General features: G+C 43.4%; 1 protein-coding gene across 4 annotated transcripts in view; it reads right to left on the bottom strand.

Moving 5' to 3' along the window:
- Window positions 1-17253, bottom strand: part of SMCHD1 (structural maintenance of chromosomes flexible hinge domain containing 1) — a 153818-nt gene extending 136565 nt beyond the window's left edge. The window contains exons 1-3 of one of the 4 annotated variants that reach the window (XR_009454146.1): window positions 16486-17253; window positions 2897-2972; window positions 1773-1934 (exon numbers count right to left, since the gene is read on the bottom strand). Coding sequence is in view for 3 of the 4 variants with exons in the window: in XM_059706537.1 (XP_059562520.1) it covers window positions 1773-1934; window positions 2897-2972; window positions 16486-16662 (415 nt within the window). In the remaining variant the exon portion in view is untranslated. The remainder of the gene's footprint in view (window positions 1-1772; window positions 1935-2896; window positions 2973-16485) is intronic. The other 3 variants (XM_059706537.1, XM_059706536.1, XM_059706534.1) reach the window with 3 other exon arrangements.
- Window positions 17254-17371: the final 118 nt, after the last annotated feature.

The following is a 17371-nucleotide window of genomic DNA, read 5'->3' as shown; positions in this document are numbered from 1 at the left end:
GGGGGTGGGCGAGGGGAGCTACAGGAGGGCGGTAGCAAGCTACTGGTGCACGCATTTTGTGCAGGACTACTAGTGTCAAATGATGCCTTGAGTAAAACCAGAGCTGAAAATTGATCACTGGATTTAGTGACTGATAACCTTAAAAGAGTAAGTACATGATAGTGAATAGGAGAGAATGGGAGGAGAGGTATGGTTAATAGTGAAGACAGTCAACTCTTTTGAGAGGTTTTGCTGTAAACAGAAGCAAAAATCTTGGCAGTGGCTGGTGGGATAAGATTATGATGTTTTTAAGACTGGAGAAATAAGAGTATTTTTTGTATGAAAGGAACACTGTCAGAGATAATATTAGTTGCACTTAAGGTAAGGATGTGCACAATGATTTAGTCATAAGAATATTCAGTCATTTGTAATTAAAAAACACTAAAATAACCTAAATGTCTAATAATAGAACACTGTTCAGTATATTATCTAAATAGTGTTTAACCACTAAAAACAAATATATATTTGACATTGTTAAAGATGTTCATTTTATTTTAAACAAAAAGTAGCTTAAAATAGCATAAATCATATAAAACCACTAAAATAGAAAAAAAAAACAACATGAAAAGATCTGAAGCGATACATACCAAAGTATTAATGGTATTTATATCTGGGTAGAAAAGATAATGGATACTCTTTATGTTCTTTTTGCTTATCTATGTTTTCTATTCCCTACAAACTATAATCCCTATACAATAAAACTATTTTCAATAAGGAAGTTTATAATAAACATCTAAGTAGTATTAAACACATTAGAAGGGTCCAAAAAGAAAAAAATTCTCTAAGTTAACTAATTTGTAAAGATCACTAGCAAACAATCCAAAGGTAGGATAAAAACTTGCGAGTGATAAAGATGAAAGGAAATAATAAAGAAATGCAATTAAGAAGACAAACCATTTACTCATGCAGTTCAACTACACAAATTGGCAAGGTAAAAACAATTGAGAGGTCTATAGAAGAGGAAGAATTAATCAAAGTGAAGATTATACATGATATAGAGCAGTGATTCCCAATGGTTTTTTTGCCATGATGCACCTAAGCATCTCTAAAATCCTGAGGCCCCCCGCTGTGATATATAATTCTTATTTAAAAAGTGAATTCCTATTCACGTGGTGGGAGTTTAAAAGGCCAATAACTTGGTCTAAACAAGCTTACAGAGAACATGGCATCCATGAAAGAGAAAAATAAAAGAATAGCTGAAGTACTGAGGAAGAAATCACTAAGAAATTGGTAAAAAAAGAACAATAATATGAAATGATATGAAAAAATACCAAATAAAGTTTCAAAACATATAATAGAGAACTGACATGCATAAATATGTCACAATATATATTTATATACTGTACAAGAGGCCCCTAGAACCATAAGAAATGCAAAAAATTCACTGTTAAAAAAAAAAAAAAAATTCACTGTTAACTCATTCTCAAATTGCCCCACACTGGGAACCACTGAGATAGAAGAATGGGTAGAAACAAGATTTCTTATGAGTTGAGAGGGAATGAATTCTACAACTAGGTTAGTTTTAAAGGAGAGGTATCTTTACTCTGAAGATGACAGGTAGGAAAAGAATTATATTGTAATGAAGAATTTGAAGTAAGGAAGCTCACAATGACTTGTCACAGTCTCCTAAAAATTAGAATGAGATCCTTTTTTAAAGTAAAGGAATGGGACAGGTAATCAGGGGATAAAGGAGAGTAATAGTTTAACAAAATTAGTATAAATGGAATACTTACGCAAAGGATTTTGTCCTTCACTTGCATAATACTCATACATGCCACTTTTAACCAGTGTGTCATAGTGAGGTAGGAATTCAATTCTTTCTTTTGTAGCCGTTAATAGTAACTGGTCGACTGACTGTAGCAGGTATAGAGTAACTCCATCTTTAACAGTTTCATCTGTAATCAAAAGGTAGTATCTTAAGTGCAAAGCTAGAATCAGAAACACATGAATTTATAATTTTAAAAATGCAAACTGTATCTATTCTATGAAGTATCTTTAAAAATGATACAGGCAAACCCCCAAACAATGGCTCAATCTATAAATTCAGTTGTGTTTTGTTAAGAATATCAGTTAAATAGGCCCAAATACTTCCATGTATCTGAAACCCTCAATTTAGTAACTTAAATTATCACAGGAAGTCAGATGACAAACTACATTTGAGTGTTATCAACATGAAAGGAGAAGAGTGGTTAAATTCAAAAGGAAACCAGGCATGAAAACCTGGCAGGTCTTGCCCAGCAAGTGTGGCTCAGTGGTTGAGCGATAACCTATGAACCAGGAGGTTATGGTTCAATTCCTGGTCAGGACACGTGCTCGGTCCCAGTGTGGGGCATGATTGATGATTCTCTCTCATCCTTGATGCGTCTGTCTCTCTCTCCCTCTTCCTTCCTCTCTAGAAACAATAAAAATATATTAAAAAACAAACAAACAAAAAAGCTGGCAGGTCTTAGAATTCAATTGGGTAAAAAAAGATAATGGAAGAACCCAATCCAATTAGGAGAATTACCTTCTTAAGGGCCCACATGGAAGGCCTGTGGCTAGCTGTTGGGCAAGGTCTCATCTTCTGTAGCCATAAATGATGTCAACTATTTTTCTATTACCTTGCTTGAAAAATATGACCTCTGTATAAACTGAACTTATAGACAGTTTCCTCCCCACACCAACAAAGTAACCTAAATCATCAACAGTTTTTTGATGCTTATCTATGTAATCAAATAGCTATTGTTCTACAATATACTAGAGCAGCAGTCGCCAACCTTTTGGATCTCACGGACCACCAGTGGTCCGAGGACCACCGGATGGCAACTGCTGTACTATAGCATATTAAATATAAAAGCATAAACTTAACATTGCTTACCAAAATTATCACTGGTAATTTCTTTCCTACTTGTTGTTGTAATAACAAATTTTTCCTCAGGTGAAATGCCAAGTGTCTATCCAAAATAACATAAATAAAATGAATTATTACACAAAGGAAATAAATGCACCAATCAAGTTTTTAAAAATATGAAAATGCTAATAGTATATAATCTTGTAACAATTACTACATTTGTCTGTCATATTTTAAAATTTTGCCTTTTCATAATTAAGCACAAATCTATCTATAAATTATTTGCTTAACAAGGTCGTTTTTTCTGCTATTATATGCCAGCTAGGACGACAAGTGAATAATTGGGACATTTTAGAAAGGTTTCAACATCAGCAGACTCTTCCCAGACAAAAGACATTACTCTGAGTCAATATATAAGTAAACTTATTAACATAACACATGTTCACTACATTAAATATTGAAATAGGTAAAATAAAAGTACTAGAAGAAAATAGAGGTTAACATTTTATTTTATAACACTGAGGAAAAAATAGCCATGCTATGCAGGTTACCTGTATTAAAGACTCATTATATCTATTATAACCCTTCCCAAAAGAGTAACTCTAAAATTTTAAGACAAATTATAAATTGGGGGATTAGGGGATTGGTTACAAGAAGAGACAGAGTTAGCATCCTTAGCGGAAAAAAAGCTTTCATAAATCAAGATGAAAATCAGCAGAGAAAAAGAGTGAAAAAACATGAATACAAGAACTCATGAATATACAGCCAATGAACACATAAAAAACTAAAATTTCACAACAAAACAAAAAATGGGAATTAGAAAAGTGAGTTAATGGTTTTATTAAAATTTTACGTATCTTTAAAATGAAAATACAAAGGTTCTTTATAAAATTAAACACCACCACAATGTACAAATAGAGAAAAGGCTGATTTCTGTTTCAGGTAATGATAGACTAGTTAATGTAGACCAACCTTACTATAGAAAACTATTAAAAAGTTCTAAACTAATAATACTCAAGAATTTAAAAACCCTTTGTCCAGCGGTTCTCAACCTGTGGGTCGCGACCCCTTTGGGGGTCGAACGACCCTTTCACACGGGTTGTCTAAGACCATTGGAAAACATATATATAATTACATATTGTTTTTGTGATTAATCACTATGCTTTAATTATGTTCAATTTGTAACAATGAAAACACATACTGCATATCAGATATTTACATTACAATTCATAACAGTAGCAAAATTACAGTTATGAAGTAGCAGCGAAAATAATTTTATGGTTGGGGGTCACCACAACATGAGGAACTGTATTAAAGGCTAAATTACACCATAAAAGAGCAGACAAACCCAGAATGTGAAATACTATTTTTAAAAAAACTACTTGATTTCTTCAACAGATCAATGTCAGGAAAAACTAAAAAGAGACTGGGGGAAGAGTTTTGCTCAAATATTTTAAATTGTATAAGATTAAGAAACAAAAAAACAAGTTCAATATGTGGGCCCACTGGGATCCTGAATTAAACAAGTCAATATTAAAAAGGCATTATTGAGACAATGAGAGAAATCAATATATGGACTAAGCTATTAGATAATATTAAAAATGTTAATTTTGATGATGTGGTAATAGAAATGCCTGCTGAAGTACATAGGAATAAAGTGAACTAAGACCTGGAATATGATACAAAAGACAAAAATGATTCTAGTGTGGTAAATACTTGGTAACTTTAATATGAGTGATGAGTATATTTAGGTTCATTATATTTCTACTAGAGGCCCAGTGCACAAAATTCGTGCACTGGGGGGGGGGGGGCGTCCCCTCAGCCTGGCCTGCGCCCTCTGTCAGTCCGGGACCCCTCGGCAGACATCCCTCTTGCAGTCTGGGACCCCTTGCTCCTTACCACCTGCCTGCTCACTGTTCCTTATTACTCAGCTTTCTGCTCCTTAGCACTGCCACGGAGGCAGGAGAGGCTCCTGCCACTGCTGCTGCGCTCACCAGCCATGAGCCCAGCTTCTGGCTGAGCAGCGCTCCCCCTGTGGGAACACACTGACCACCAGGGGGTAGCTCCTGCGTTGAGCATGTGCCCCCTGGTGATCAGTGCACATCATAGCGACTGGTTGTCCTGATCGTTCTGTGATAACGGTGACTTAGCGTTTTATTATATAGACTAGAAGCCTGATGCACAAAGATCTGTGCAAGAATGGGCCTTCCTTCCCCTGGCTGCCAGCACTGCCTTCGCTCTGGCCCATAGCCACCTTTCTGCCTTCCCATGCTGCCAAAGGGCCAGATCGGTTGGGGTGGTGCAGAACGCCTGCATCATAGCCATGGCAACGACGCAAGCGCCCCACCCCGCTCGGCGCCTGCATATGCAAATTAACCCGCCATCTTTGTTGGGTTAATTTGCATACTCACGCCTGATTGGCTGGTGGGCATCAGATAGGTACAGTTAATTTGCATCTTTGTCTTTTATTAGTGTAGATATATCTCTTTACATTATTTTTTGATTCCAGATATATCCTTCTCTCTCCATATTTTTTTATCTAAAACCTATCTTATCAGGTGTAAACTAGTCTTTCATGTATTTGCACTAACCTGGCCTTGATTACAAATACTCTTTCTCTCCCTTTCTCTGTATGAAAACAGGATAGTATGTTCTATTTGGGTGAGACTTTTAGTTAGGCTTTCTCACTTTTATTTTTTTTTAAATCCTCACCTGAGGATATTTTTTCCATTGATTTTTTTTTTATTTTTTTTTTTTAGAGAGAGCGGAGGGGAGGGAAGAAGGGGTGGAAAGAGAAAGAGAGAGAGAGAAACATCGATGTAAGACATATCCATTGGTTGCCTCCCACAAGTGCCCAAACTGGGGCAGGGATCAAGCCTGCAAACAAGGTACCTGCCCTTGACCAGGAATCGAAACTATGATCCTTCAGTCCATGGGCCGACACTCTAACCACAGAGCAAAACTGGCCAGGGCAATCACATCTTTTTCTGGATTAACTGTTAAAGTATATGAATCTACCTTTAATGAGTAGTATAGAGTACATGCCTTCCATGTCTTTAAGTCAGCTTCAAACTACCTGCTGCCCAACTTTTCCCCAAAGCTAATTTTAAGAAATATTTATGAGGAGCTAACTTGCAGTCCATAGAATCTTCAAATACTTTAAATTTCACCCATGGATTAAGTCAGTCAGAAACTATATAGTTCAATGCATTGCTCTGAAACTGCAAACTAGCCTTTAAGATTGTGTTATGGCATTATATTTAGCTAGTGACCCAGTGCACCAATTCATGCACACTGAAAGGAAATTAATTAGAAAGTGGCCAGTGGGGCAGGACTGGGTGAGACGGGCTGGACACACCCTGGAACCAACCTTTTGCAATCCCTCCCTGGCCTCTGGGGTGGCACCGTGGCTCGAAAGGCGTCTGCGGAGTGAGCCAGGTCCCTCCAGCAGGTGGGGTCCCTTGGCCTGGCCTGTGGGGATCGGGCCAAAACCAGCTTTCCAACATCCCACAAGGGGTCCTGGAGTGAGAGGGCACTCTGCAAAGTTGCTGCTGTACAGGGTGTGGAACGCAAACGCAAATGTGCAATAAACCAAATTTGGGGCTGACAGTGCCCCAGTAACAACATAACACACGACCGATGGTGGAATTACGCAGCCCCACGAGGAATTGGGGTTTTGGGGTGCATCACCTGAGAACTGCAGCTTAGCAGCTCCTGAGTTGAGCGTCTGCCCCCGGGTGGTCAGTGCGCATCATAGCGACCAGTCGGACGGAGGGACACTTAGCATATTAGTAGCCTTTTATGAAAATTGTGCACTCAGGGGGGTGCCTCAGCCTGACCTGCACCCTCTCGCAGTCCAGGAATCCTCGGGGGATGTCCAACTGACACAGAGACGGGAGAGGCACCCACCACTGCCGCTGTGCTCCCCAGTGGTGAGCACGGCTTCTGACTGAGTGGCGCTCCCCCTGTGGGAGCACACTGACCACTAGAGGACAGCTCCTGTGTTGAGCGTTTGCCCCCTGGTGGTCAGTGCACATCATAGCGACCAGTTGTTCTGCCATTCAATTTGCATATTAGCTTTTTATTAAGCAGAGGGAGGTCCCACCCACCCGACCGGGGCTCCACAATCAATCACCGCGCAAAGGGTGGCCTGTGACTCCCTTTTTGGGGCAATCAATCGCAGAGCCCCACCATCAATCTCCCTGCAGAGGGTGGGCTGGGCCTCCCTCTGTGGGGCGATCATGGGGCAATGGCGGGACCCCCGGTCAATTGCATCGCACCTGCCTTGGCTGGCCTGGTGCCAGTGTGTGTCATGGTGTGGTCGTCCGGACAGTCATTCTCTGTTCAGTCATTCGGTCGGTTTGCATAGATGGCTTTGTCCCTGACCAAACTTATACAAATCCCTGACCATCCACAGGCAAGGAACACTTACTACACTTGAGTAATCTACCAAAATTTTGCTGGTAACTGGTTAAAGCAATTTGTACTACCCTAAATAACGCACAACCTATCTTGCACTAAAGGATAAGAAGCAGCCTTTCCTATCTGTAAGGATGTTGTCCATTTTATCACGCAGGATTTGTGAAGAATCTAGGGAGAAATTTTACTCAAATTAAAGCTTTGCTACCCTAGCAGTGGGAATGTTTCTTTTTTTATGGATAGTACGAATTTTCTATCACTTATCTTTCCTTCATCGTTTTGACCTCTAAGAAATTCAAAGCTGATTTCATAGCTCAGCATTAGTGTAACATATTATCAAATGAACATGCATTTATTAAACCTCCTCGTTACTATCCTATTCTTTTCTACATCTGTCTTCTTTTACTATTTCTTTTCATCTTATGGCGTTTCTAACATAATGTACCCTATGTTCAAAGTTTTTGATGGAAATAAGAGATTGATTCATTAACTAAACAGCTATAAACTATTAGGTAAGGCTCCTGCCCTCAAGGAGCATACAATATAAAAAAAAAAAGTACTATGGTATGTATAGCAAGTGCCACAGTAGGGTAAAAAGGTATAGTAGACAGGAGAGGAGGGTTTACATACATGGGATTTAATGTCTGGACATATTTAAGAACTACCCAAATGAGTCATTTTCTAATCTTTGATTCTGAAAGACCACAAAGGCTCGATAGCTGCTTACCACAAGTCTAGGGGCTTCTTACAGACCTACTCTTTCCTCATTTTCCCTCTTGATTGCTACCTTTTCCACAAGAAGAGTTTTCCCCCAAATAATAATTTAGGATCCACAATACTTTCTAGCACTACAAAGTTACTGATTCGAGTTTTAATGAAAAATTTTAATTTAGTACACTATTTTGCCTCCTCTCCTAACAAAGAAATGGAAAGCTTTAGTTGATAGCGTGGGCATTGTTGAGGTCTAAACAAACAAACAAAGAAAAAAATACTACAAGCTTTAGAATAAAACATACCTAGATTCCAATCCCAGTTTCACTACTTATCCTATGTAATAATAGACAAACATGGTAATTGACCGTACCTTTGCTATGCCTCCCGTTGGCTAATCAGCAAGATATGCAAATTAACTGCCAACAAAGATGGTGGTTAATTTGCATACATAGGTGGAACAAAGACTGAAGGCGGCTCCAGCCAGAGCAGCGAAGGCTTGAAGGCGGCTCCGGCCAGAGCAGCGAAGACTGAAGGCGGCTCTGGCCAGAGCGAAGGCCTGGGTCCCGGGTGCCAGAGGAAAACCGGTGCTGGCAGCCAGGGGAAGGGAAGGCCTATTGCACGAATCTTTTCGTGCAACAGGCCTCTAGTCCTATATAATAAAAGACTGATATGCAAATCGATCAAACGGCGAAATGACTGGTCGCTATAACACGCACTGACCACCAGGGGGCAGACGATCAATGCAGAAGCTGTCCCCTGGTGTTCAGTGGCAGTGGGGTCACCGCCCAGCCAGAAGCCGGGATAACAGTCAGTGAGCACAGCAGAGGTGGCAGGAGCAGCGTTAAGGATGTCCAACTGCCGGCTTAGGCCTGTGGGCCTATGTCATCTGTCAGACATCCCCTGAGGACTCCCGGACTGTGAGAGGGCGCAAGCCAGGCTGAGGGACACCCCCCCCCCCCGAGTGCACAAATTTCGTCCACCGGGCCTCTAGTTATTTATATAAACCTTGCGTTTTAATTCAGTAATTTATTTCAGTGTCTTGTGTTTTTTGTATGTAATGGACATAACATTGTGAGATTAGTTGGCATCATCTAATGATGCTTTAAAAAGTAAATTCTCAAAAATAAAAAAGTAAAGCTTGAAGATGGCCGCCAACAGGAAGGCAGACTGCAAGATAATGTGTGAGTGAGAGAATGAAAGGAGAGTGTGTGGAATACGGAGAATGTAAATTTGTGGGTGAGTGATAGCTATACTCTAGGGGACTGTTGGAGACTATCAGGCTGGGCTCCCCTGACCAGGCAGCCTCCACTGCTGCTGAAATCTCTCCCAGAGCGGCTGGCTCTGCTGCGGAGACCATGCCATCTTGAAGGGGAGAGTAGCTGTTATCGGAAGCATATACATCCCGGGACCCTGCAACCACCACCAAGGGACCAGCTACAAACCCAGGAACACCGGATCTCAAGCAGCACGAATATGCAGACTCGGACGAGCCCTGCTCCTCCTCACGGAAAGGTCAGATTTCACCTAGTGAAAGGTGAGGTCTGCAATCCAGGTTGGAGAAACACGCACAGGGGAAGCCTGCACCCCACAAAGGCCATGGCCGTTGGAGCCAGTGTGATCCGCGAGTGTGGAAGGGGATCTGCAGGGCTGCTGGCAGAAGGGAACTCTAAAAATCAGCCCATAGCTGGACTGGGCATAAAAAGGCAGTCTCAGATTTTACCACTGTGCCAGCAGCTTAGTGCCAGGGGAAAAAGGACGTGCAGAAGAGACGACTTGTGCACAGTGCTGGACAGTAAAAGTTGCAAGCTCATGCACTTACTCTGGCTCTTTTTTTCTCTTTAAATCCTTGATTTTGATTACTAAACCAAATACATAGGATCACCCAATTGGGGACACTCTCAGAGACTGCAGGGAAAAGCTCTTTTTGCGGAACCTGGGGATCAGAGCAGGGAGTAAAGATCATGGAACTAGCTCTGGGGCACTTGATTCTCCCAAACCAGTATTAAGTGCGACAGGAAAAACAAAACCTAAATACTGGCTAGAGAGGACTTATAGCCCCGGAGGTCAATCCAGAAACACTGCCATCCAGGGGCTGAATCACAAATTGACTCTTCTGTAAACACAAATAAAGGCAGTCTGGGAAACAAAGAAATATTGCCTGCTTTAAAATCAGGACTGTGGTTTACAACACGGAGGAGCAGTGTATCGCAGGAAACTTCAATACTATCCTGACTACCTGACAGGAAAAAGGCATGCTAAACAGAAGAGTAGAGGAAGTAAATGACCTTCACTACTGCACATTTTTATTTTTTCACCTTTTACTTAAGAAACTAATGTTTTTCTTTTTTTCTCACTTGATTTTACCTTTTTAATTATTATATTTTTACTTGTAATTAGTATTATTACTACTATTTTATCCTTTTTAAGAAAAGCTTCATTTTATTTTCTCTTTATTTTATTTTGGGATTAATGTTCTACATTCTATTTTCATTTTTCCTTTAGCATCATTTTACTCTATCTCACCTTTACCTTTATGCCAACACTCCACCCCTCACTTTTCCCTTTTTGTTGTTCTGTTCTCTTAACCTATTCTTGCATTAGATTTTTTTTAACATATTTTATTGATGTTTTACAGAGAGGAAGGGAGAGGGACAGAGAGTTAGAAACATTGATGAGAGAGAAACATCAATCAGCTGCCTCCTGCACATCCCCAGCCAGGGATGTACCTGCAACCAAGGTACATGCTCTTGACCGGAATCGAACCTGGGACCCTTCAGTCCGCAGGCCGACGCTAAGATACCTAGGAATATACTTAACCAAGGACGTAAAAGACCTGTACTCAGAAAATTACAGGACATTAAAAAAAAGAGACAGAGGAAGACATAAGCAAATGGAAGAACATACCATGTTCATAGATTGGTAGAATGAACATCATTAAAATGTCCATACTACCTAAAGCAATCTATAGATTCAATGCAATACCTATTAAAATACCAATGGCATATTTCAAAGATCTAGAACAAACTCTCCAAAAATTTATCTGAGTCAGTTTTCTTTATTTTCCAAGGTTTGAAGAGCCTCGGGGGTATTTTTGCAGGGGCCACAGGGCCCAAGGGGTTAACATTTCATCAGCACCCTTCACAGATGCCGGCTGTGTGACCACGTGGGGGCTCAGACCAACCTCGTCTTGGCGGCCCCAGGAGGCAGGCAGGTACCCTCCCCACTCAGGGTCATCAGTGTTTTTGAAAACATCAAAGTTGAAAAGTCTTCATAGGGAGAACCAAGATGGCGGCGACACAGGCAGACCTGTCCCAGGTCGTGTCCCGGAGCAAATGGAAGCTGAAGCCAGTAACACTCACACCGAACCGGCGAAACTGCTCAGCTGGTGAGAGGGTCCACAGCCGGGAAGAGCAGAACTCCCCTGGCAAGGTAAAAAAAAAAAAAAAAAAAAAAAAAAAAACCCAGGGATTTGGGCAGGAAAGTTCGCCCGACCCCCGAGCCCAGAGAGTCGGAGGGAGACCGCGCGGCAGACAGCCGCGTCCGTTGGGACAGGCACAGCCCCTGACGGGGGGAAAAGGAGAACCGCGGGATTCCCGGCGCCGCCAGGGAAATTGAGAGCTGGGTTCCGTGATCACGGAGGACTGAGCCTAAAGGGGGCAGCCCGAAGAGCTGACCCGACCACGCAGCCCCGGCAAGAGAAGAAGCCCACAGAAACCAAGCCTTCCCCGCCTCCGCAGCCGGCACCTGTCTGTTTGTTTTCACTGAATCCTGTTCATGGGACACCTCGGATACAGACACTCACCCGCGCCGAAGAGAGGGAGAGCGCGCCGGGGAGTGGAATCCGGGGAGAGACCGGGGAAAGAGGGGGAGCCAGGAGAGGTGGCAGTGAATTGAGTGCTGAGACACCCCAGAGCCCGGGACTCAATTTATCTGGAATAAAAAAAAGACCCCGAATAGCCACAGCTATCCTGAGAAAGAACAAAGTTGGAGAGATCACAATATCAGACATCAAACTATATTACCAAGCCACGGTTCTCAAAACTGCCTGGTACTGGCACAAGAACAGACATATAGACCAATGGAACAGAATAGAGGGCCCAGAAATTGACCCAAGCCTTTATACTCAATTAATATTCGACAAAGGAGGCAAGAGCATACAATGGAGTCAAAACAGCCTCTTTAATAAATGGTGCTGGGAAATTTGGTCAGATAGATGCAAAAAAATGAAAATAGATCACCAACTTACACCATACACAAAAACAAACTCAAATGGCTAAAGGACTTGAATGTAAGACGGGAAATCATAAAAATTCTACAAGACTCCATAGGCAGCAAAATTGCAGACATATGTCGTAGCAATACCTTTACAGACACAGATCCTAGGGCAAGAGAGACTAAGGAGAAAATAAACAAATGGGATTACATCAAAATAAAAAGCTTCTGCACAACAAAAGAAACCAACAACAAAACAACAAGAAAACCCACTGCATGGGAGAACATATTTGCCAATGTTATCTCTGTAAGGGTTTAATCGCCAACATTTGCAGGGAACTCATACAACTCAACAAAGGAAAATAAACAATCCAATCAAAAATGGGCAAAGGACCTAAATAGACTCTTTTCGAAAGAGGACACTCAGAAAGCCAAAAGACACATGAAAACATGCTCAAAGTCACTAATCATTGGAGAGATGCAAATCAAAACAATGAGGTACCACCTCACACCTGTCAGAATGGCTATCATCAACAAATCAACAAATGACAAGTGCTGGAGAGGATGCGGAGAAAAACGAACCCTCCTTCACTGCTGGTGGGAATGCAGACTAGTGCAGCCATTGTGGAAAACAGTAGTATGGTGTTTCCTCAAAAATTTTAAAATGGAACTGCCATTTGACCCAGTAATACCACTTCTAGGAATATATCCCAAGAAAACAGAAACATCAATCAGAAAGGATATATGCACCCCATGTTCATAGCTGCACAATTTACAATAGCTAAGATTTGGAAACAGCCTAAATGCCCATCAACAGATGAGTGGATTAGAAAACTATGGTGCATCTACACAATGGAATACTACGCTGCTATAAAAAAAGGAATTCTTACCATTTGCCGCAGCATGGATGGAACTGGAGAGCATTATGCTAAGTGAAATAAGCCAGGCAGTGAAAGAAAAACACCACATGATCTCACTCACTCATGGACAATAAAAAAGAACATTATAACCTGATGAACAAAAAGATAGATACAGAGGCAGAGAAGCATTGAACAGACTGTCAAATTACAGTGGAAAGCTGGGGAGTGTTGGGGGCAGGGGGTGGAGGTAAGAGATCAACTGAAGGACTTGTATGCATGCATATAAGCATAACCAATGGACAAAGACACGGGGGGGGGGGGTCAATGGGAAAAAAATAGGAGACATATGTACTACTATCTGTAATACTTTAAACAATAAAATTAAATAAAAGAAAAAAAGAAACCTTCTGGAGGAGGGAAAAGAGACTTTGCTTGGGGCAATGGGGCACACGATATCACGTGTAAACGATGTTGTATTCAGTTGTACACTTAACCTATATGGTTTTACGAACCACTGTCACTCCAATAAATTCAAATAAATAAATAAATAAATAGAGAAAAAAAGAAAAAGAAAAGCTTTTTTTCTTACTAGCTTTCCCTCTCACTGCTAATCAAATTTAACCTTTGGTCTAGCAGGAAAAAGTAAGAAGAAAGAGGTAAAGAATAAGTAAAAAAACAAAAAAAAAACTTTTTATTTTCAACTTAAAATATTGAAGAAATGGAATAAATATATCTATTCTCTATAACAAAGAACTTTATTTGTAGCAGAGTTAGTATAACAGAAAGAATATGGACTCTGGGTTTGAATCCTAATTTAACTCTACTATCCATTTTCCCTAACTTAAGTCACCATCTCCAAAAGTGAGTTTCTACTCTGTAATAAGAAATTAATAATACTTTTCCTATCTACCAGTTACTCAAACTTCTCACAGGGGAGAATTTATTTCTAGAGGAAAGGTAAATTAGTACAACCTATGTGAAAAGCAATTTAAAAATATGAATCAAGAACTTTAAAAAATGTTATGAACCCTTGATCCAGGAATTTCACTTCTAAGATTCTCAACCAGTGATTTTCAATCGGTGTGCCACAATAATTTTTAAAACATGCAATACCTGGCACTGACCTCTTTTCTTTTAGATTATCAAATAAAAGAAAAATGACTACAGCCAACACAATAGCAGTCCGCTGTGAATCAAAATTATACTTTTTTTTTTGTCAGATCAGCAAAAAACATAATACATTTTTTTGGTGTGCTGAAGAATTTTAGTAATTAGTTTATATGTGCCATGATGAAAATGGTTGAAAATCACAGTTTTAAATTAAAGAAAGGTGTGAAAGACTATGAATTCAAAGATGTTTATCATAACATCTTAAAACTTAAAGTAATGTAAATATCGACAAAAGGAGATTTCGTTACGTAAAGAGTAATACAAAACAGATCATTTTAAACTTTGATTATGGAGACTTACATTAAAATAGAAAGATAGTGACAACATTAAGTGAAAAAATAAACATGCATTTCAGTTATTTTAAGAAATAAGGGTCTAGCCTGGCTGGAGTGGCTCAGTAGCTTGAGCATCCACCTATGAACCAGGAGGTCATGGTTCAATTCCCAGTAAGGGCACATGCCTGGGTTGTCGGCTCCATCCCGAGTGTGGGCATGCCAGTCAATGATTCCCTCATCATTGAGGTTCCTATCTCTCTCTCTCTCTCTCTCTCTCTCTCCCCCTCTCCCTTCCTCTTTGATATCAATAAAAATATATTTTTTAAAAAAATAAGGGTTCCAGCGGTTCTCAACCTGTGGGTCGCGACCCCTTTGGGGGTCGAATGACCCTTTCACAGGGGTCGCCTAAGACCACCAGAAAACACATATATAATTACATATTGTTTTTGTGATTAATCACTATACTTTAATTATGTTCAATTTGTAACAATGAAATTGGGGGTCACCACAACACAAGGAACTGTATGAAAGGGTCGCGGCACTAGGAAGGTTGAGAACCACTTGCTTAGACTTTTGGTGGTGAGCACACTATACAGATGATGTATTATAGAATGGTACACTTTTAACATATAATGTTATTATCCAATGTTACCCCAATAAGTTTAATAATTTTTTTTTAAAAAAATGAGGGCTGAGGATACAAAGAAATAACCCCAAGTGCTAACAGTGGCTATAAATTTTACAGTGCGTAAAGGTTTACTTTTCCCCTCTGGGTTCCATATTTTCTTTATTGTGCTGATATTTTTGCAATCAAAAAATAACACAAAAAGTTTCCTTTTGGTGGGATGGTTTTGAGTACAAAACACTCATCAAAAAAAAGATACGCATTCTTTCACTCACTCTAAAAACACATGGGAGTCTTCCACATCACGGCACAGAATGCGCTTCCAAGTTCACACACTTTCTGCCGTCATTCCAATGTTCATCCTAACTCGGGCATTGAGTTAGGATGAACTGCAGCAGGCACAGTTCTCGACCCTGGGCAGACGGCCGTCAACAAGCCCAAGTCCTTGCCTCTCACGCCGCCTGCACGGTTTTTGATTTCAGTAACTCCAGCACTACATCTGCCCGCTCAGGTTAAAACCCTTTCACACCAGCTTCTCTTTCCTTGGTAGCTAAGAGCTCGTTCCAGCGTCCCAAGAACCCCCAGCGGTTCACGCCGGGCAGGGAACCCTCCCGCCTTTAAAGCTCAGGCGGCACGCCCCCTCCCCCCTGCAAAACACCGCACGGTTCAAGGTTGGTTTCCTCGCACGTCATTCGTTTTCAAAGCAAGTTCACACACACCCTTCCGCGGTGTCCTACAGCTGCCCACGGACACCCTCCGGGTGGGCCCAGCAAGTCCCGGGGACTAGGGTTCCGACGACCAGAAGGCCGGCCCCACCTGCGCGGCGACCGTCGGCCCGGGTTCCCGCCCCGGGAGGACCCCGCCGGCGCTCCTGACAGGCGGCCCGCGAAATTACCGCCTCATGTGAGGAACCTGAAGTCAATCGACTCCAGGAATTTCACAACTTTCAGCCATCGCCACACTCCTGACAGCCCTCCGGGATACCTCTGCTCTCCTCTTTAAACAATAAAAGCTCCACACGAAAGAGACACGAGCGGAGTGCCGAGCTCGCCCGGCCCGAGGAAACCCGAGGTCTCAGACCCTGGGCAGCGAGGTCCCTGGGGCAGAGCGAGGCCCAACGGAGAGGCCGGGTCTGCCTTCCGAGGCCCCGGCGGGCGTCGACCCGAGGCTTCCTGCCGCTCAGCCACGGAGATGGCGGGCACCCGGGAGAGAGAAGCCGAAAGCCTCAGGGCCAGGGCCGGTGACAGGTTTATGGCCCTGAGCACGAAACTTGGGCTTCTCTTCTCGTCCCCCTCCCGACCCCAACTCGCCCTGCGCATCCCTCCGCGGCCCGCCGCGTACCTGGCGCACCGAGGCGCGGAATCCCGCGTAGTCCGAGCGCTCCCCGACCTGCACCACCCGGTCGCCCTGCTCCGACTCCTTCTTGCGCCGGTCGAACAAGTACACCTTCCTGCAGCGGTCGCCTCGGCCGCCCCTTCCAGTCCCCGCCGAGGGCCCGCCGCCGCCCGCCGCTGCCATATTGGGGGAAAGGAGAAAAAAACAGCCGCGCCGGCGCCGACGGCCGCCGCGCCCAGGGCCCAGACGCAGGCTCCGCGCGGCGCCTCAGCTCCGGTCCCCCGGGCGCGAGGTCTCCCCCTCGGCGCCCAGCAGCTCCTCCCTCCGCGGCGGTGGCCGAAGAGCGGCGAGCGCGAGGTCCGGCCGGGAATCGATTCAAACAAACTCTTGCCTGGACCCCACGTCACTTCCGCGGCCAGCGGCTCGAGGGGCGGCGGGGGCGCGCGGCGCGCTGTTCGCAGGGCCCGGACCCGCGCCAGCGGCCGCCCACGACAGCCCCGTAGCGGGAACCGAAACCAGGGCCGCGGCCGAGGCCTGTGCCGCCGAAGGAAGAGGAGCCTCCTGCGTCCCCGAGGGGGCGGGGCCACTCCGGCGCCGCGCGGTGTGGGCGGGGCCTCGGCGCCGGGCCCGCCCCTTCGCCTCGCGAAGTTGGAGGGAAGCGCGCGGCGGGCCCTGGGCGGGCGCCTGAGCTGTGGGGGGCGAACCCGTAGCAGAGGCGGGAGGGCCTGTCCCGGGAGGGGCGGGGGAGGCTTCCGAGGACTATGTTCTCACGACCGAGAGGGTCCTGGTATCTTCCCGCCTCGCCGAGGACCGGACCGAACCTGCCGGGCTTCGAGCTCTCGGCGCGGCGCAGGCTGTGCCCCGCGCGGTCGGTCGGTCCCGTTCAGGCAGC

This window comes from Myotis daubentonii, chromosome 8, assembly GCF_963259705.1.
Source record: "Myotis daubentonii chromosome 8, mMyoDau2.1, whole genome shotgun sequence".
In the NCBI taxonomy this organism is placed as follows: domain Eukaryota; kingdom Metazoa; phylum Chordata; class Mammalia; order Chiroptera; family Vespertilionidae; genus Myotis; species Myotis daubentonii.
This window is presented reverse-complemented; position numbering and strand designations above follow the sequence as displayed.